Here is a 22,212-nt window from a genome sequence, read left to right on the forward strand (position 1 = left end):
CTTTTGAGCTTGTTCTTATACAACTGCGTATTGCAACTTAAAATGCACTGTAAAAATATGCTGTTTAATTTACAGTAAAAACAGGAGGCTTTAGTTGCCAGATATTCACAGTAAAATGTATTATGGGATAGCATAGTGCCTGTATGTAAGTGATTTTAATATACAGATTTTTGAACATAAAATGAAGTGATATCAACCATTATAATACAGATTGTCCACTGGAATCCATATATGAAAAACTGAACGTTCTCCACTCTGTGCATGTCCTACACACGGCTTTGGGAGCAAGTTCAAACGAAGTCAAATAAACAGAGGTTATGCAAGAGTTAAGTTTTAAAGGAAGTGTTAGGAAGTTAGGAAGTCTGTGCTCAGTAAGTACCATTTTATCTTGAAGCTGAGATGCATCTTTATTGAAAAGCCACAGGTCTTTGCATCAAGCTGTTTTAGGCTTTATTGCATATAAGAGTTACTGAGAACATTACCTTTCCTATGAGGGAGCTAATGTTTGACTTAGAACAAAGGTCCTATAATGGTAAGATACATCTAAACAAATATTCCCCATGTAACCCTTGACAAATCCTCTGCTCAAGCAATAAGATAATGTCTAAGCACACAGAGTGCCTTTTCTAGGCTGACCAGGGCTTATTTGTTTGAGGTAAAACTCATGACTTGTGTTATACTTAGCCTACATTTCCTCCAGGCTGCGTTTCGTTGCACTTCAAAATTGAATGCTGATATTTAGTAATAAATAAGGGCAGCAGTCATTGTCAGACTGTTTAACAATGTTTCAGTCTGCCCTTTATTTTAATCTGCCTGCTAGGCCTGTGTCGGGCTTTCAAATACACATTAAATAGTGATTTTTCCAGTATCAGGGAGTGAGAGAAAATGTCAGATGTGACATATTAGCTTGAAAAGATGTGCCTTTAGGAACTTTACTGTTAGTAATCTAATCATAACTGCAAAACAAATTGGTAGAAGAACACAGATCATTACGGTGATGGCCAGAGTTTGTCCAGACACAGACAGAACAAATCATCTGACTCGTGCATGACTGGGAAATTTATCACTAACGAAAGACAAACAATATGAACTTCGAACTCCTTGCAACAAGAGCGCCCTCTAATGGTTATGTGTAAAGAGGCGTTTGTCTACTAAAAGGACCCCAACTTGAAAATCTTTATTTAACATACCACGAGGAAAAAGAAACAAAAAGGGATTTAAAATACAAGGATTCTTATACTTTATTCATTTTTATTATTGATCTATAAAGATTATAAAGAAAAGGATATCTAATATCAAGTTCGTTGTTTTTGCTTGAAGAAGAATTGGCCTTTCATTTTATTATCATTTATTTATGAGAAATTACTACTTTTATTCAGCACGGATGCATTATATTGATTAAAAGTGACAGTAAAGACATTTAGAATATTGCAAAAACATTCTGAATTCAAATGAATACTTTCTTTTCATTAAGTATTTATTCAGCAGCACTACTGATTTCAACATTGATAATAATAAAAAATGTTTGATTAATAAATGACATTCAGAATGATTTCTGAAGGATCATGTGACACTGGAGACTGGAGTAATGATGCTGAAAATGAGCTTTGCAACATGAATTACATATTAAAATGAAATTATAAATAAGAAAATATTGTAATAATGTTTTATGATATTGCTGCTTAAACTGTATTTTTAATCAAATAATTGCAGTCACAAAAGATTATTTCATAAATTGTACATAAAATCTAAAATCTCTTTCTTTCGCTCTCTCTCTCTGCATATACATATATATATATATACATATATATATATATATACACATATATACACATTATATATATATATATATACAATTATATATATATATATATATATATATATATATATATATATATATATATATATATATATATATATATATATATACACACACATATATATATATATATATATATACACACATTATATATATATATATATATATAAATTTATTATAATATTAATTCTTTTGAGGAGGTTATACAAGTGTAACTTTAAATTCCAAAATATACCTATTTGGAACAGCAGTTCATTTCACACAGATGTGTATATATAATTCATTAACTGGATGGAAAGTACGATGATTTGCTTATTATTACACCACTGTGCATATTCAGCATAACAGTCTCCTATTGTGTTTAATAATTTCCTTGTGTTTCTGTAGGACTGCCACAGGTCATTGTCAATCAGTGTAATCGGCTGGAAAACATCCAAACAAAATAGCTTCTTAAGGTTTTAGTAATTAACTAAATCATTAACTAAACTGTGTGTTGCAGTCATGCCCTGAGGATGTATTTGAAAAATAACTCTCTTGTAATGTTTCCAGCTGTCCCAAAGATTAAAGGGTCTCATTTCCACCTCATTACCCGGCTTCATCCTTCCAGTGTATTTAAATGCTATGTCACTGGAAAAAACTTACAGTGTTTACCACACATCTGTATATTACATTCATTTGCCATCAAATAACAGTGGGGTACAGGTACAATACCCAAAATGTGGTGCAGTGGGATGAAAGGAGACCATTGGGGTACACAAACAAGCCTTGAGATTTACAAATTAATACATTCATCCCACTGTAAAATAACATCCAAATCTATTACAAACATCTATCTATCTATCTATCTATCTATCTATCTGAGACTGCGTTGGTTAAAGTCACTAATGACTTGCTAATAGTTTCCAATATTGGCTCTCAGTCTCTTCTCATTCATTTGGATCTTAGCTCAGTCTATTGACCACGCATAGTTACTTAATCATCTTTGAAATATTTGGTTTGTCAGAGACAATTCTTGGCTGCTTTAGGTCCTATCTTACTGACCACAGTCAATTTGTTCTTATGGGTGGCTATAGATCCAAGGTTGGTCCTGTTCATACAGGTGTCCCACAGGGGTCAGTATTGGGTCCCTTACTTTTTAGCATGTATGTTTACCCACTTGGTCAACTACAAAGATCTCTTGTTCTTAATTTATCACTCTATGCTGATGATATGAAGATGTATATTCATTCAAGATCAGGTCTATGGATGTTGTGAATCTTTCTAACTGTATTACTGAGATCAAAAATGGGATGTCTAATTGGTTTCTATCTTTAAATAGATCCAAAACGGAAGTTATGCTCCTTGTCTCTCCCCATCAACTGCGAAATGCTGGTTCTCTTACAATGTCATTTGATTTCTTTTGTGCAGAATATGGTTAAGTAATCCTTTTTTTCACCTCAGAAATATAGCACGTTTATGTCCTATGTTGTCCTTCTCAGTTGCTGAGAGGTTGATAAATTATTATTTTATTTTATTTATAAGTTAATAGTCTTTTCACTGGCTCCTTTTAAAATCCTTATGCTAACATATAAGGCTTTGCCAGGGGCGTAGCACCAAATTTTGGGCCCTGGGTACAAACCATCTTGCTGGGCCCCCTTACCAAATACCATAGTGATACCAGTGGGTAGGATATTTTGAAGAAAGTCGGTAACCAAACGACTGATGGACCCCATTGACTTCCATAGTAGGTAAAAAAATACTATGGAAGTCAATGAGGACCAGCAACTATTTAATTGCCAACCTTCTTTAAATTATCTTCTTTTGTGTTTAGCAGGAGAAAGGAAACCATACAGGTTTGGAACAACTTGAGGGAGAGTAAATGATGACAGAATTTTCATTTTTGGGTGAACTGCCCCTTTAAAGTTTAAATGTGTACAATAACAATGTACCCATTTTGCTTATTTCCTCTTAACACTTAATTACTAATTACTAAGTGTTAAAACAGGCAATTCCGCTAAAAGCTCACCTTGTCTCACTGTCGCATCCACCTCACTGTCACTGCTTTCACCTGGCAATGATGAGGGGCCTGCTGCTGCAGGGTCTGAAACTGAAATATATGGCTTCAAATGGTTGCTAAAATATCCTTTATTGTCATAATACCTTTTTTAAAGTGTAGGCTAAGTACAAGTTAATTGCTGATTATTTGTCTGTTTAAAATAAATGCAGACTATAGAATCACAGGGTACACTAACCACCAAACTAGACATTCAGTCTTTACGTTTTAAAATAAGTAATTTTCAATCATTAAGATGTGCATAACAATCCTGAGCGTGCGCGAGCTAATTTGCATAACAATACGCTAACGATCTGTGTTTTCGCGGGTGTTAGATTTTGACAATGGTTTTCATGTAAACTTCTGACTCTGGGGAGAACTCCTCCAAGAGTAGATATTTATGTTAAAACAATGTCAATGCTCGATTATGCATTTGGAGCTCACCTTTCTTTTAAAAAAACTGAGTGAGCAACTGCTTGCCCTCATTTGCCTTTCTCTCTTTAATCTTCGTTTCTTTTTTGTTTTTGAGCCCCTGATTTTCCTTTCTTAAGGGAAAGACATGACTCTTCCCGTCTTCTTAGTTCATATCACGGCTAACTCCAGCTCCTGTCTTATATACTGTCTATGCTCCTGTCTCATTAACTGATTCACCGCTGGTCCGCAGCTGAAGCACCTGAACTGCGGGTCGTACCATTTACATTGATTCGAGAGGGGTGGTGGGGCCCTGCACAGAATGAAAATGACTTTGTTTTACCAAACCAGTGCCTAACTACAAGTTTAGTTTTGCACAGGAACTTTTTTATTTGTACATAAATGCTATACAAATGTTAGTGCATGTATATGTATGTATAGAAAACTGACTTTTAAGGCCCCCCCCCCCCCCTGCCTTTACCCCCCCAGTCCGACGCCCCTGGGCTTTGCAAGATCTGGCTCCTCAGTAATCAACTGACCTTTTAATGCCTTACAACACAGGGTTGTAGCTGGGGTTTGCGGGGCCCCGGTGCAGTTTGTACAATTGGGCCCTGTTTGAAATTGTATAATTTGTATGTTTGTTCTATTTATTTACTTTTGCTATTTACACAATGGTTATGTTTTTTTTTCTTCAGGTTTGTAGGTGTCCAGGTACCGAAACTGAATAGTCAAATGTACAAAAGCACTTTAGCCTTCACTGTAAAAATTAAATATACAGTTAAACCAAAATTTATTCAGACACCTTTAACATTTCTAAGATTATCACAGTTAATTTGCTATAGTTTAGAAAGTGGTAATAAAATATTACAAGAACTCAAAGGTAAACTGTCAGAACAAATACATCTTGATAATATCATATAACTTTGATAGAATGGTATGTAATGGATTACAAAAATTCAGACTGTTAGTATGACAATATTTACACAACACAACTATCAATAGTTTGTTGACCAATTACCAAGCAATGCTTAATTTTTTTCAATCTGTGGTGTGAAAAGGTCGCATTAACAATTAAAAAAAAAAAAAAAAAAAAAAAAAAAACACTTAAACAAAAGGTCAAAGTGTCTGAATAATTTTTGGTCCCAAGTTTCTTTTCAATCAGTTTTATTGGTAGTCCACTGTATGAAGAATTTTTGGGTATAATATGTCAAAGTTTACTTTACTTTATGCTGAATGGCTGTATGGGCTCCATTACCTCGTTTCTGTTTCTAGCGACGCTTGGTCAGGACGATTTGGCGTCACTTTTTGATGCACAGGATACCTACCTACCACTTTAGTATGATTTTTGATTGTTTTAAATAAGAAACAATTAGCATCAATATGGCGACTTATATAAAAGGTTGATCGTCATGATTAAATTATATACTGGGCTATAATATTGCCATTCTTGCGTATATGTTGGGGTGTGATGTTTCAATGTACACAGTCACAACTGTTCTATCTATCTATCTATCTATCTATCTATCTATCTATCTATCTATCTATCTATCTATCTATCTATCTATCTATCTATCTATCTATCTATCTATCTATCTATCTATCTATATATCTATCTATCTATCTATCGGTCTGCCTGTCTGTCTGTCTGTCTGTCTCTCTATCAATTTTTGCATACTACATTAACGTTAGTTCAGAACATGGACAGTACACATATTCGGACGGAAGATACTTGTCACATGAACAGGAAGTAGAAGGAGAAAAGCAAAGGGAAAGACCATGTTGATTATTAAAAAGGGTCATGCATGTCATATTTTATAGTAAATTTACGCATTTGGACAACAGGAATAATATTATAAGGACATATACTCTTTTTTTAAATTCAACCGTCATCGTGCTTTTAAATTTGTGTTGTGTATTACTACGAAACTCTCAATAAGAGCCCTCCCCCGCGCTCCGCACACATGGTACGGTCCTTCTCTCGCTCGCGGCGGTGGTAGGCGCCGGCTGCTGTGCACATGGCCGAGTGAGTCAAAGCTTTGGATTCATGCACTGACATTTACCCGCGTCTTTTCACACGCCCAGACTGACAGGAATCGATCTCTAAATGCGAGACACGAATAATATGGAGGACGAAATGGAGTATGACGACGGAGAAGAAGAGCCTTCGTTCAGTGATCCGGAGGATTTCGTGGATGACATCAGTGATCAGGGTAAGAGAGGCCTGCGCTTTAGCCCGCCTGCTAACAAGATACGAGTCACACAGTAAACATTAAAACTCAATATGTCAGTCCGATACTAACACAAACACCATTCGGATTCATTGTTTAGTAACATATAATTCCACGTAACTGCTCAGGTTTAGATTAAACATTTTTTTATTCCAGTTAACGCTTCCGTATTTCAGTTCAGCCTGCGCGCGAGCAGGACAAAAGCTTTAGGGAAACAGACGCGCGCGCAACATTGTGTCAGTAGCTTTTTGTGCTCTTGAATTCAGGCAAGTGCTGTAGCATCTGTTCGTCCATGCCATGTTTAAGATGCTAATTTGTCTTTTATTGGACGGTGTCTCCGTGTGCAGAGCTGCTGGGGGATGTTCTCAGAGATAAACCTCAGGAGGCTGATGGCATCGACTCGGTCGTGGTGGTTGATAATGTCCCTCAGGTCGGACCAGATCGTCTGGAGAAACTCAAGAACGTCATCCAGAAGATCTTCTCCAAGTTTGGCAAAATCACCAATGACTTCTACCCATTCGCAGATGGAAAGACCAAGGGGTAACTTTTGGTTCGCTTGGAAGCCGGGATGCATAGTCTTTGATGCATTGACCTAGTATTAAAAAGCTTATGAATATTAGAAATAGATGCATTGATAACAGTGCTTTTGTAATCTATTATATATGTTAATACTGACCAATAAGATCCTTAATATGGAAAAAACGTGATAGAATAATGTTATGCTTTGAGTCTTAATGAATGTGTTTTGTCTTCACAGGTACATTTTCCTGGAGTACTCTGCACCAAGTCATGCTCATGAAGCTGTGAAGAACGCTGATGGCTACAAGCTAGACAAGCAGCACACTTTCCGTGTCAACCTGTTCACAGACTTTGACAAGTATGTTATCTTAAATTATGCTGTTGTTTGACAGCATATGCGAATAATGGATTACGTCTGAAATAGAGGTTGACTGATAAGCAGTTGTTGGATGATGATGCCAATACGTTTGAGAGCAGGCTGGCTGATATAGATGATTTCACACTGTTTGATATCAGCATAGTAAATAACACATTCTGCAATTAAAATGTAGAAAAATAGAAGTCCCGTTTTACTAGGCAAAGAGAAGAAAAATAGTTGACGTGTAATTAAACGATGCTAAATCTCTCATAGGTACATGTCAATCAGTGATGAGTGGGAATCTCCTGAGAAGCAGCCCTTTAAAGATTTTGTGAGTAGTTGCTCTTCAGAACTGTTCTGATTGTGTGAAATCCAACCCTGCAATACGGTAACATGCTTTTAAGTTTGTGTATTGGGTTGAATGTTGGTCTTTTGGTTTCAGGGGAATCTGCGTCACTGGATGGAGGATCCTGACTGTCGTGATCAGTACAGTGTAATCTATGACTCTGGTGAAAGAACAGGCATATTTGCTAATGATGTCAAGGAACCTATTGAAGTAGAGGAGAGAGCGGTGCGTTCTCCCATTCATCTTTTAAATATGATAACCACGTGGCCGTGCGTACTGTATTCAGTATTTTTTTTTCTTGTAGCGCTGGACCGAGACATACGTGCGCTGGTCTCCAAAAGGCACCTATCTGGCCACATTCCATCAGAGAGGCATTGCTCTGTGGGGCGGTGAGAAGTTCAAGCAGATCCAGAGGTTCAGTCATCAGGGGGTTCAGCTCATTGATTTCTCACCCTGTGAGAGGTAAAAATGGGTTAATTTTTTTTCAGTCTGTTTATTTATTTATAAACACACACATTTATTAAGGAGTTGATGAGATTAAATGTAAACCTAAATTATTTATTATGCAGAATGTTTACTCCATTTATAAAATAAAAAAAGACTTTGTTTATATTGAACTAGCACATGGAAGGACATTAATATTTTGTAATTTTTTTTATTGAAAATATATATATAAATGTTTGTATATAATTCTTTTTTTTTTAGTTTAGTTTTAGTGGTTTTAGTAACTCAAGTTAAAGAAAAAATATTGTATTTGTTAATGTTTATTTTAAAGTAATGATTTTTTGTTTTTCGTTAGTAGTAATAACCCTGGTTGTTAGTCGATTATGACCGTATCATAATAACCAAATAACAGCAGATTAATCATTCATTCACTACTTCATGTATTTTAAAGAGATCTTTAAACAAGGAGAATATTCAATGTATCATTGTGTGTTACATTTTACAGTCCGATGCATTTGATTTTATTTATTTTGCTATTACACGTTTTTAATGTAATTTGTTTTTGCAGGTATGTTGTAACATTCAGCCCTCTTATGGACACTAAAGATGACCCACAGGCCATCATCATCTGGGATGTTCTCACAGGACAGAAGAAAAGAGGCTTTCACTGTGAAAGCTCTGCCCACTGGCCAATTTTCAAGTAAGTGTGGTCTGAGTTGATTTTTAGGGCACATGTTGCCAGTTTGATTACAGTCATACTATAACATATTATGTTTAATATAAGTATGTAATCTAAATCTTGTTCTGTTCAGGTGGAGTCCAGACGGGAAGTTCTTTGCACGAATGACGCAGGACACACTGAGCATCTATGAGACACCAGTAAGTGACTTGTGATCCAGATAAAAGGTTTGAGAATTTGAGAGTTCAGTTGTTTAATTAACAAATCATATTGTCTCCTTTTTCTAGTCAATGGGTCTTTTGGACAAGAAGAGTTTGAAGATAAATGGAATTAAGTGAGTAGAATAAAACAATTAACAAAATAAATACACTGCTGTTCAAAATCCTTGGATGTTTTTTTAAAGAAATTTCCAAGGCTTTATTTATTTGATCGAAAAACACAGTTAAAGCAATAATATTATGAAACAATTTGTAGAATTTTAACAGTTGTCAATTTTAATATTTTGAAATGTAATTTATACCTGTGATGTCATAGCGGAATTTTCAGCATCATAAGACATCCAGTCTTCAGTGCGACTTGATCCTTCAGAAATCATTCGAAGTACTAAACATTTTGGACATATTTTAATGTAAAATGAATTTTATGTTTACAGAGACTTCTCTTGGTCACCTGGTGATAATATCATTGCATTCTGGGTTCCTGAGGATAAGGACATCCCAGCAAGAGTAACACTCATGCAGCTTCCATCCAGGAACGAGATCAGAGTCCGCAACCTGTTTAATGTTGTGGACTGCAAACTTCACTGGCAGAAAAACGGAGACTATCTCTGTGTGAAGGTGGACAGGACACCCAAAGGAACACAGGTATAAGAGTTGCTTTGAAACTGTGCTTTGACAATAAATTCAAATGTTTACTTTTCATGGATTTGCTAAAAAGGATTTTTTTTTTTACCTTAGGGCGTTGTCACCAACTTTGAGATCTTCAGAATGAGAGAGAAGCAGGTACCTGTGGATGTGGTGGAGATGAAAGGTAAAGTAAGAAGGATCTTAAGACATTATGTTGCCATTTCATGCTTCTTAGGGTCTTCAATACCTTCTCTTGTTTCTGATTTCTCTGCCTGTCTTATAGAGGGCATCATTGCCTTTGCTTGGGAACCAAATGGCAGCAAATTTGCTGTGCTCCATGGTGAATCTCCCAGAATCAATGTATCATTCTACCATGTGAAGAACAATGGCAAAATTGACTTAATAAGTAAGTGTTCACATTGTGAATGTATTCCTCTTTACAGATGTTTTGTATGCATGTACGTGATCTAAAGGTTTACCAAAAAATGTATTGTTTCAGAAATGTTTGACAAGCAACAGGCAAATAGCATCTTCTGGAGTCCACAGGGGCAGTTTTTAGTGTTGGCTGGGTTGAGGAGGTCTGTACTCATTAAGTATGCTGTGTTTGTTAGTAATTTGTTTTAGAGTGTTCATTCTTATGACTTTCTGTGTTTCATCCTGCAGCATGAATGGAGCTCTTGCTTTTGTGGACACGTCGGACTGCACCATGATGAACATTGCAGAGCATTACATGGCCTCAGACGTAGAATGGGACCCCACTGGACGATATGTTGTGACATCTGTCTCCTGGTGGAGCCACAAGGTGATTAATCTGATTCTATTGGAAATATTATTATAAAGCATTATACCAGCACTTCCCACTAGCATTTTAAGCTTATTATTTAAACACCTCTGATTGTGTTCACACTAGGGCTGCACGATATTGGGAAAAAAATGACATTGCGATATTTTATTTTTCTGCGATATATATTGCGATATTTTTTCTTACAAACAAAAATGGGGTGAGCACACTTACATTCTCATTTTAAATGATTTAAACATCGACACCATCGTGTCAATTGATTAATATGCGCGAGGGAGAGAGAGCAAGACAGCGCTCGTGTTGTTTGAAGATGGCTCGCTCTCTCTCTGTCTCTCGCGCCCTCTCTTTGTCACTCTCTCTCGCGCCCTCTCTCTGTCCCTCTCTCTCGCGCCCTCTCTCTGTCCCTCTCTCTGTCCCTCTCTCTCGCGCGCTCTCTCTTTCTGTCTCTCTCGCGCGCCCTCTCTTTCTGTTTCTCTCGCGCGCTCTCTCTCTGCCGTTAAACTTGCATGTGTTTTTCAGTCCTGTCAATGATAAACTTTCACTCTATGATGGTTAAGCTGTGCAATTAATCCGCGAATCACATTCGTCAAGGGCCGGGGAGCAGCTGACCCGTACAGTTAATGAATAACAGATCAACTACGACAGCCCACATCGCACATCCTGCGATGTGACTATCGTGGATTCGTACATCGCGATATTGATGCTTTAACGACACATCGTGCAGCCCTAGTTCACACACTCAACAGATATATCAGTGATTGCCTACAATGATTAATACCAATATAATTATTCAGGGTTTCCATGGCTCTTAAAAAAAAAAGTTTAGTTTTATCAAATTTAAGGCCATAAAAAGTCTTAATTTTGATTTGAAGAGGTCTTAAATTTGGGGACGGAAAGACCAGAATTGCGATATGGCTAAATGTGAAGATTAAACTTCAAAAGGCTAAGGTTATGATGGTGTGTGCTGCAGTTGTGTTCTGCTGTTACCGGGGAAACAGTTATATTCTACCAAACTCTCCACCTGCTGGCAGAGAATGAATGAGCATTTTCAATAAAACTGTTGTTTTGTTTAGAGTTCAGACTAATGTGAAAATCAACCCATGTTTTTACCCTGCGCACGCAGAGATTTAAATGTGAACTGGTGGATCAATAAGAAGACAATGCATTATCAAAATCTAAAAAGTACAGTGGTGTGCAACGTGTGCATTCTTTGACTGCATGAATCAGTCAATAAAAGGCATTTAGAATTATCACATAGTTCAAGAGATGGGGCAGAAAATTTATATATTTTCATATAGTTAATATCACATGAAGAGGGAGCATAGTTACAAATGTGATTTTTATTTTATACAACAGTTCAGTAAACAAGGAGTTAATATTAAGAGACACTGTATTTTAGACACTATTTCCTGTTTTTGCTCTATTTCTTCAACAAAAATCATTCCAAACACAGCCACAGAGCTGTTTTGCGTCTCTGAACAACACAACAGTGTTTTGTTTCTGAATGAATCGCCCATGCAAGTGATTCAGTTCAAACACAATGACTCACTAAACAGTGACTTGCTGCCGGTATTTGCCGCTTCTGTGTTTCCTCTGCATTGCAAAGATCAGTTTTGTTGATATTGGTTTCATTTGCTTGGTAAAAGCCCAAATGTGAGAATTTGACTCCAAAGATGGTGCACACTTTTAGAAAAACTCATCCATTTTCTTAAAAATTGTTTAAAGGCTGAAATGTAAAATTTATCATTTTATAAAACGTGTTGTCTTTGTGAAAACTTGTAAATTATACTTTTTACAGTAACTTTACAGTTTAATATGGTACTATAGACATTGCCCCACCCCACTCATATGGTATTAATTTTATGTGTGCAGGTCTTAAAAGGTCTTAAATTTTAGCTTAAAAATCCTGCAGAAACCCTGTTATAGGAATTAGAAATATTGGATTTCATTCAGAATATATAAATATAATACAGGAAGTGTTTATTATTATTTTATATGAACTGAAAATTCATATCAAATTGACTTAATTTATGTTTTAAAATTTAGGTGGACAATGCCTTTTGGCTGTGGACCTTCCAGGGCCGTCTGCTGCAGAAGAACAACAAAGAGCGTTTCTGCCAGCTGCTGTGGAGACCCCGTCCACCCTCTCTCCTGACTGCAGACCAAATAAAGGTGAGAAGGGGTCAGATGCAGGCTCTTTCTCATTACTCGTCAAGCAGAGTGAACTCTAATCCCACTTTACTTTTTGAAACCCACAGCTCATTAAGAAGGACTTAAAGAAATACTCCAAGATCTTTGAGCAGAAAGATCGTCTCAGTCAGTCCAAGGCATCAAAGGTATAAATTTGATGTGTTTTTACACACCGTATTCATATGTGGATCAAATGTCTGTGATCAAATTTAAAAGAGCGCTTTGTGCTTCACAGGAACTGGTGGACAAGAGACGTTCCATGATGGAAGACTATCGCAAATACCGTGAGAGAGCCATGGACATGTACAACGAGCAGAGACCTCTCCGCCTCGAACTCAGAGGAGGTAACTAATGCAGAGAGCAGCTCAGACTTTTATTAACCATCAGTGACATCTCTCAGGCTGCTTTGCAAAGCACAGTTTCAATGCCTTTCTCTAGAATAGACCTGTTGTATTAATCATGTGTTATCAGTTTGCAATAATTGATCCAACCAGGATTTTAGACATAACTACAATGTTTAATCTTTGAGTTATGTAATCACTTTGCCGGACAAATGAAGAACTTTTATGCTCCAAATACTATAAATCAACCGGAGGGCCTTCTAAGGGGGCCTTGAGATGTTTTCTAGATCTGTAAATTAATGCCCTGGTGTTTTATAAAACAATGGGCAGTTTTATACATTATATGAATATACATTTTATAGCTATACCAAGATTTAAAATATTGTATTGGGCAGAAATTGTGAAGAAAAACAATAATAAAAGTCAATATCTGTGATTGTTAATTGTTCACATATTGTTGTGGATAATGGGTTGAGGACCACTGCTATTACATTTACATTTAGCTGACACTTTTATCCAAAGCGACATACAATGGCTATATATGTCAGAGGTTGCATGCCTCTGGAGCAACTAGGGGTTAAGTGTCTTGCTCAGGAACACATTGGAGTCTCACAGTGGATTCGAACCTGGGTCTCTCACACCAAAGGCATATGTCTTATACACTGCGCCAAAACCACCCCATGCTATAAATTCATATAAATGTAAGAATTTAAACCAGTAAGACGTCTCTCTCTGGTGCAGCAGTGTGTTTTTAGCCAGTGATTGAACCATTGGACCTAATTATCTGTCATATGTAGGGCCTTTTCTCAGTAGGTTTAAAAGCATATGTTTGAATTCTTGGTTCTGCAAACAAAAAAAGGTAATCAACATTTGTGTGAAATTCAATTGCAGCAGCTAAAAAATTGACACATGCATTTAACTTTTTGAAAAGTTTCACTTGAGCCAACGTTTTAATTTTAAACTAAATGGAAATGGAACAGCCAGATTACTTTTTGACACGGTAAATCTGGATTTGAAAAAAAGAAATGGCAATGAAATGTACTAATTTCAGAAATGTAAAAAAAAAAAAAAAAAATCTGTTTCCTCATTAAAACTTCGACAACCACAGCTGCACATTCCCATCAGCAGTGACTAAATATAAGTGTGGCCTAACCAAATGGTACATGGCTACAGACAGTGTAACAGTTTGTAACCAAAGCTATGCAGCCATTCAGTCTGGTTGACAAATGTTTTGGGCTGTTTTATCTGGCCTTTTGTTTTAGTATTCATTTTTATAATTTATTCATGGCATTCCATATGTGTTATTGATTTATTATACAGTTATGACTTTTAATTATCAGCAAAAATTTTATGATTGTGACAGCCCAGCACTAGAGATTGAGTATAAGACCATTTTAGTAATCTCTGTATTTGCTGATCTTTTCTAGGAGTGGACACTGATGAGCTGGAAAGCAATATCGATGACTGGGAGGAAGAGACCATTGAGTTTTTCATCAATGAAGAAATTATTCCCATTGGAGATCTGTAATTCCAACAGCAGGTGCTGTGTGTGTAGCAATATGACTCTGCTATGCTATTTGAAATACCTTGGTGCAGTTATAATTATTTTATTTTTTCCTTATTTTCAGTATCCGTTTTTAGTGGAGGAGTGTGGACTATCATTGGAGAAAAAAATTGAGGCATCCCCTAAAAGAGTTTTCCTTGTTATCGTCAGTCAAGTGCCTCTTAATACTGGTCACTGCGGAAGGAGAATTTTGTGCCACTGTTGACTGCTGCTTTTTAACAAAATCATCCAGCTCTGGGAGAATCCACCCTGCCAACATCATTCAGGCCTGCTCTTGGTGGATCTGATCATAACGCGTTCCTGTTCTTGCCTTTGGTTGATCTACCTCATCATAAGGGTCTTACCATGGCACAATATGCCACAAACTGTTTTTCCATCATCTCACAGAAGGAAAACATTTTGTTTCCTAAGATTTTCCAAAAGGCGAACTTGTACTCTAGTGTGCAAAAATGGCACTACAGTGGTCTGTATCCTCCTCCATTCAGATTACCTGATATTAAATGCACAGCAAGGGAATAAAGATGAACTAAAATTCAAGCGGCTGTTGGTTTTCTCTCTCGTTAAATTTAAGGCAAAAGAACATGATGCATATGATTGCAAATATTATTTGGACATGAATAACAAAGTTTTTGTATTGTAAAATTGAGGGATTTTGGGGAAAGTCCAAAGTAAATCTAGATGGATGTTAAATATGAAGTATTATGCAACATTTTTTATGGATTCCTTCTATTGGTCCTCTTGATCACATTTATTGTCAATTACATTTAAATGTATTTAGCATTTTTATTGTTTAATTCATTCTTTTATAATCTGAATATGCAATTTTAATCCCTGATTAATTGAAGAACAATGATTTTTTAAAGAAATTACAAAACTTTACGAAAATCTGATTACAATCTCATAATGTATTTAATATTTTTGTCTAAGGATGCATATCTACACTTTTTTTTTTCATTATAAAAAGCATCACTAAAGCTTTTTCATATATATATATATATATATATCTTTAAAGAAGTCTCGTTAAAGAATGTCACCTCACATCTTGATTTCTTTTTATGTCTTAATTTTTATTTCCTTCTTTTTTTGGTCTTTACATCATTTTAAGTAATGTTTTGCCCCCATTGAAAGATGGATGAGCCCCCATAGTGTGTCCTGTTCTCATATTTTTGGCAAAAAGAGAATTACATTCTTTCACTTTTTAATTTAAATGGTTTCATGAGCTTAATTTAATGTTATAATTAACTTGTTGCGTATGTTAATAACAGAACATGTCATGATGCTGCCGTATATATATATATATATATATATATATATATATATATATAATTTCTTTTTTTTTCTTTCTTTTTTTCTCTCTCTATAAAGTGTAAGTTCTGGGAATGTTAGGAAGGTTTGGTAGAGCATGTACTCTATGTATACTCTGACAAATACCATCATTGTACGGTTCAGTAGCAGAAGCCTGCGTGCACTTGGAAATCTCGCGACATCTGCGCTGAGCAGTGAAGCGCTGCTGTGTCAACACCCAGAGCGCGCGAGCGCACACATCCCTCCTCATCTGACGCTGTCTGTCCGCCGAGAAATCCAGACTCCTGCGATGACGACGAGGTGAGACTATGGTCGTTACAGCCATGTTTAGACACACTACAGTGTTATTTCGATCATATCATACTAAACACAGCAGTCTTTTAACTCCGTCAGCTCGAATTACAGACGAGTCTTGAAATCACAGGCAATGAGTAACGTTAGCTTGACGACTTCCCGTGGAACAAAAAGTGGTTAGGAGCGTCTTTGCACTTGCTCTAGATTTGACTTAATATCTTCATTTTGTCAATGAAAATCAATCAACACAATCACCCGGTTTAGCCGAAATCGGCTACATAGCAGAGTATGCATATATGAATGTCTTAGCAGGAGTTTTCGCGTATAAGCTCGAATATGTGCAGCTTCCTCCCAGAGTCAGAGATGATGTGAAAGAGCTGCATTGTGTCAAGCTGAATGTGACGGGTCCCTTTTGCCTTTAAAATGAGCGTGGCAAATGTGCAGCTGTTCAGTGTATTTTGAGTTCTCGGAATTATAATTGACCCGGATTTAAATATATAAATAATCATAAATCTTTTTCATTTTTTTCTTTTTGCGATTATTACGCCACGCTACTACGCACGCATATTTTGTTTGTAGCCAACGTCACTGTGTTGTGCTGTGACGTTATTTAATTCAGTCTCGAAATGAGCCAATAGCTGTGCGTTATCAGCCGTTTGGTTTGTAACACGCCAAATGTTCCAAGCCTTTGTAACGTTTCTGTTTCAACAATGCGGTGATAATAAGTGGAAATTTACTGTTTCTTGTGAAGCGGTTTTTACATTCTGTCCCTGCGCTTTCTACAAGTATTATAATGATATCAGTATTTCATGTCTGTGTATTATTTGGTAAGCAGCCTGTAAACCCTTTCTGGGTGATATGAGACCCCAGAATAACCCTCGTCAGCGATTGCATTGCATTACTTACTAAATAAATCAGTTTGAACTAAAACATCTGGTATTTTAATACAGTAACACACTGTATTAACTTCCATTAATAAATGATTAATAAACATTACATAATGCTTAACTGATCATTAGTTTATTACAAAGCTATAAGTATGAGATAATGTGCTTGTTAATATTAAATAATGAGCTTAATAAACGTTACACAATGATTAACATATTATTATTTATTTTTAAACTGAAATAGAAATTATTACAAATCTTATTTAATAACTTTTTCATGCTTTTGCAGTACCCAATCTAAAGTTGAAACTATTTATTATTTGTAGATGTTTCTAAACATTTACTAATCATTTAGTACATATTAAGACACTTATCCCCAATCATCTCAATGGCCAAAAGTGTCCTAAATGACCTGAATTCACAATCTTTCCTAATCATTTATTAATCATTTGTTCATGTTTTTACAGTACCCAAGCTAAAGTATAAACTATTCATTATATTTTAAATGTTTATAAAGGTTTACTATTAAGCATTTAGTACTTTTATGGACACTGGACTTTTTGTTATTGAAATAATGTCTGTGTAAAAGATAGTTAAGATAAGCCGAAAGTTTGCGAAAGACATAACAACAACAAATCATTTGAATTTGGGTGCAAAACATGTTTTTAATTGCCTCAACACACAGTATACTATATCCTTAAATAGACAATGTTCCTTGATTAATACACTAACAGCAGAGAACAAATACATTTTTAAGAAAATACATATTCATTTATGAAATCAGTGTTACATAAACAGTTTGAACCATGTCCCTTTATATATAATATAATATTATATTATATTATATAATATTATATTATATAGCACTGTCATGGTGAGCAGTGACATTATAGTTTGATCTCGTTATACAAAAATATTTGAGCTATCAATCACGATTAACCATTAACAAAGAAATGTAAATGCTGTGTCATATAAAGAGAATATGAAATGTCACTTTTTATTGCATAAATAGAACCACAATATTGCCAAACATTGAAGCAAACAGGTTTGACACACTCTTGACTTCCCTATTCTGATTTGTTTTTTTCTACTTCAGACTAAGATGAATGCAGTCTGGGCTGTCGATAGTGTAATGGAGTTGAGGTGAGAATGGCTCTTTCTCAATCAAAGTCAACCAAAATGGGAAAGTCCAGACTGTTCCGCATTTTTATGATTGTGGGTGCCGTCTTCATGATTCTTCTTATAATCATATACTGGGATGATGTGGGGGCCTCTAATTTTTACCTGCACACAACCATCTCCGGACCCCATCCGTCCCGCCTCTCTCCACAGAGCCGTCGTGGCCCTGAAAAGAAAGTAGAGCAAGACAAAGAGAGCTCTTTTTTGACAGACATAGATGCTTTTGTCAACCAGTTTTTAGAAGGAACCGCAGACCCCACGGAACAGGTGAGAGGAGAACCGCCCCCTGGAGACCCCCACAATCAGTCCTCTGAGAAATCAGAGGAGAAATTTGTCCCAAGAAGAGAGTGGAAGATCCATCTGAGGCCAATTGACCCTGAGAAAAAACAGAGGCAGGACAGTAGAAAGCAGCTGATCCAAGATGTGTGCAGTAACAAAAGTTACTTTGACTTCCCGGGAAAGAACAGGACTTTTGATGACATACCCAATAAAGAGTTGGATCACCTCATCGTGGACGACAGGCATGGGATCATTTACTGTTATGTTCCCAAGGTGGCCTGCACAAACTGGAAGCGCATCATGATCGTGCTGAGCGAGAGCCTGTTATTGGACGGCGTGCCCTACCAAGACCCTCTAGATGTTCCTCAGGAGCTCATCCACAACAATAGCCTGCACTTCACCTTCAACAAGTTCTGGAAACGCTATGGAAAGTTCTCTCGGCACCTCATGAAAATCAAGCTTAAGAAATACACCAAGTTTTTGTTCGTCAGGGATCCTTTCGTGCGACTGATCTCTGCCTATCGCAACAAATTCGAACAAGAGAACGAGGACTTCTACAAAAGATTCGCCGTCACCATGTTGAGAAAATTCAGCAATTACTCGGATCCACCGGCATCAGTCGTGGACGCTTTTGCCGCTGGGATTCGACCGTCTTTCTCCAATTTCGTTCAGTATTTACTGGATCCTAACACTGAGAAAGAGATGCCTTTTAATGAGCACTGGAGACAAATGTACCGTTTGTGCCATCCCTGCCAGATAAATTATGATTTCGTGGGGAAGCTGGAGACCTTGGACGAGGACGCTGAGCATTTGTTGCGGATTCTCCGTGTAGACAATGTTGTCGAGTTCCCACAAAGTCATCGCAATCGAACGGTCAGCAGTTGGGAGCGCGATTGGTTTGCCAACATACCATTGGAGTCCAGAAAAGAGCTGTACAGGCTCTATGAGGGCGATTTTAAACTGTTTGGGTATTCTAAACCAGAGAAGCTGGTACATGAGTGATACGCTGATTGTCAACTTTACTGAGGTGCTGACAAGATTTTCACAGCACAAGAAACAGGGCAATAGGAGTTCCTGCTGCTTGGTTCTTTCACACGATGCTGTTTATAAAGGCTCTTTCACATGGCTCATGTCCAGAGGATCAATGTTTGGCTAGTTAGCTAAGTCTTGGAGGTAGATACAGTGCTTCCAAAAAGCATATTTTTCCATTGGCAGCTATTCAAAAGTACAGCACCCCACCCATGACATCAGTAGAACAAAAAATGAAGAACATGTATTCACAACTTAATTTGCTTATTTTAGTTAAATTGTTGCTACGTTGTACTGATTTGTTCTCTTGTTAAATTGTGGCCATGATTTAACTAAATTAAAATGTGGGAAGAAGTTAGTGCAATGTGGCCATGAATTAACTGTAACAAGTGAATTAATTTAATTTACCTGGCCATTTTTTAAATTAAAGTGAGGAACAAATTCATATAACTTGGCCATGATTCGACTAAATTAAAATGAGCAAATAATTTAGTACAAAATGGCCACAATTAAAAAATAAAATGAGTGAATGAATTAGTACACTAAGTAGTTGAGGAAATATTATTTTCTTTTTTAATTTGTGGCCATGATATCTATTTTTTTTTCACGTCACGTACATACAAAAGTATTTGTGGTTTGCAAATATTATAGTGATTGTTTTACCAGTATTTTACTATATTTTGAGGGCTCTTAAAAACATAATAAGGACATGGTTATTTGGATTTTCTTTCCTGGCCTTTTACGTTACGTGATAGTCTCTAGAGCAGGGTTTAATGCAGTCAGCCAGTGTCCACGTTGACATGACCTTACAGCTCAGGTAATTGTCGAAAAACTTGCTGTAATCAATGATGGCCGATAAGAGAAAGCATGGCATGGATTGCTGACCGTTTCAATGGCTGCACTTCGAACAAATCAGTAATAAATGGTGCAACCAACTTGAAATTTTAGTATTGTGTTAACGTTCACCCTGTGCTGAGGGTAATGCTGTAGCTTCAAGCTTCACAAAATGCGGTTCTGTGCATTGGGGGAATGCTGATTTGAGTCATGTGAAAGAGCTTTTAGGTTTTTGTTTGGAGCTTGTGGGCATTGAAAGTAATACTGTAGTGAATATACATTCCTTGCACACAGGTTACATTTCCTCAGTCCATTTCCCAGTATCCCACTAAATGTTACTGTTTTTTGTATGGACTTCATGGACAATTTTAGAGACGTATGATGGTTACCTACAACCTACTCAAAGAAGCCCAGTTTTCTTTCTTTTTTTTTTTTTTATATTCTCAACAGTGTTTAAAACACATTCATTACAGTATTAGTACTATTCTTGTAATGTGGATGGATGTGATCATCCTAGCGAGAGACTTTTGTCCCTTTTCAGTTGTTTAGTTGTATGTTTTACACTAAAATATCACAAGAAATTAAAAAAAAAGTATTTTACATTTAGCAAGTGGACATATTAGAGTATTTTAGAATATTTTTGTAACCTTTTACAACTAAATGTGAAAAGTGAAGGCACTTTTGTCCTTGGGGGAAAAAAAAACTACATAGTATTTTGAAATGCACGAAAACATTTTACATTTGTTTTTGTTTTTTTATCATAAAGGGATCACTGCCCAAGTATTCTTTATATATACATACACAAAAACCTCAATGTGTCCATGGAAAGTTGGAGACAAATTCTTTTTTATTTGTATTATTTTTTTTTCAACCTTTTAAAGTAGTTCATAGTCCACTATTTCACAAAATTGCCATTGTTCTGCAGTGAAGTGAGTGAATGGAGTAACTGTCATCAGAAGATATTTCTTTGTACTAGAGGCTGGAGAATTCAGATTATGGCCTGCTCTTGTCGAGGTAATCTTGCCTTTCATCATTTTGAACCTTTTATTGTGTTGGTGTGTAGCAGGGACTGGAAGAGCCCTCTGATCTGCAGCATGCTATAGATGTTAGCATGTATGCCTTGCAGTCATTCATAAATATGCATCACTCATGAATATTGTAGCAAACTAAATTTACCATTTGTAAAAAATCTGTTAGGTTTAGACTTTAGAGGGTAAAATGATGGCCTTGTTTGGATATTGTTAGGAATATAATTGCAGGCACAGGGTATTTCTTTCTTTCTTTGCAAGAGTAATTTGGTGTAATTGAAGCACAAATGTCAGTATTAGTTCCTCTAGTTGCAAGTTAAATGTGGGCATGTGCAAAATAATTATTTAATAGTTTATTAGGGTTATTTTTATAGTATTTTCTTTACCAAGAAAGTGTTTCTTTTGGTTTTCGTCATGTTTTCGTCCCGCATTTTGCACATTTGATCACATGTTTAAAATGGATCTCTAAGGCAGTGAGAGATTTAAGGAAGAGAAAGTGGATAAGATTGTATATTGTAGTAGGGAATAATACTGTGGAGCAAAAGTGTAGCATGATTGTTGTGAAAGTGACGGGCCAGAGGGAACGGGACGTCCCATTTTAGAGGAAGCCACGATTCTGAATTAAAGCACTGTTGGGCCCATTCAGTAGCAGTGCCTTTGGAGAAAAGTTTACACACAAAAAAACTTATTTTTGTAAGTAAGTCTCTGACTTGCAGTTAAAACAATCAAAGCTCCTACTTAAAAAAAGAGAAAAAAGAAGAAAAGTGTAGTATTATGTGTTGCGTCATGGAAAAGATCA

The 22,212-nt window shown here is 36.3% G+C and overlaps 2 protein-coding genes across 2 annotated transcripts; both read left to right on the forward strand.

The window, feature by feature from the left end:
- The first annotated feature begins 6,222 nt into the window (after positions 1-6,222).
- LOC113088983 (eukaryotic translation initiation factor 3 subunit B) lies at positions 6,223-15,115 on the forward strand. The gene is made up of 19 exons (XM_026255879.1): positions 6,223-6,472; positions 6,838-7,030; positions 7,248-7,367; positions 7,641-7,698; positions 7,810-7,938; positions 8,018-8,175; positions 8,726-8,857; positions 8,970-9,036; positions 9,124-9,170; positions 9,489-9,699; positions 9,793-9,865; positions 9,965-10,087; positions 10,181-10,259; positions 10,345-10,483; positions 12,530-12,655; positions 12,742-12,819; positions 12,909-13,017; positions 14,442-14,554; positions 14,643-15,115. Exons 1-18 carry the CDS (start codon positions 6,367-6,369, stop codon positions 14,540-14,542), a joined length of 2,049 nt encoding a protein of 682 aa, XP_026111664.1. The 5' UTR covers positions 6,223-6,366; the 3' UTR covers positions 14,543-14,554; positions 14,643-15,115.
- An 858-nt stretch (positions 15,116-15,973) lies between these two features.
- On the forward strand, positions 15,974-21,751 carry LOC113088986 (carbohydrate sulfotransferase 12-like). The gene is made up of 2 exons (XM_026255882.1): positions 15,974-16,183; positions 18,161-21,751. Exon 2 carries the CDS (start codon positions 18,214-18,216, stop codon positions 19,522-19,524), a length of 1,311 nt encoding a protein of 436 aa, XP_026111667.1. The 5' UTR covers positions 15,974-16,183; positions 18,161-18,213; the 3' UTR covers positions 19,525-21,751.
- Positions 21,752-22,212: the final 461 nt, after the last annotated feature.

This window comes from Carassius auratus, unplaced genomic scaffold (assembly GCF_003368295.1).
Source record: "Carassius auratus strain Wakin unplaced genomic scaffold, ASM336829v1 scaf_tig00047827, whole genome shotgun sequence".
In the NCBI taxonomy this organism is placed as follows: Eukaryota; Metazoa; Chordata; class Actinopteri; order Cypriniformes; family Cyprinidae; genus Carassius; species Carassius auratus.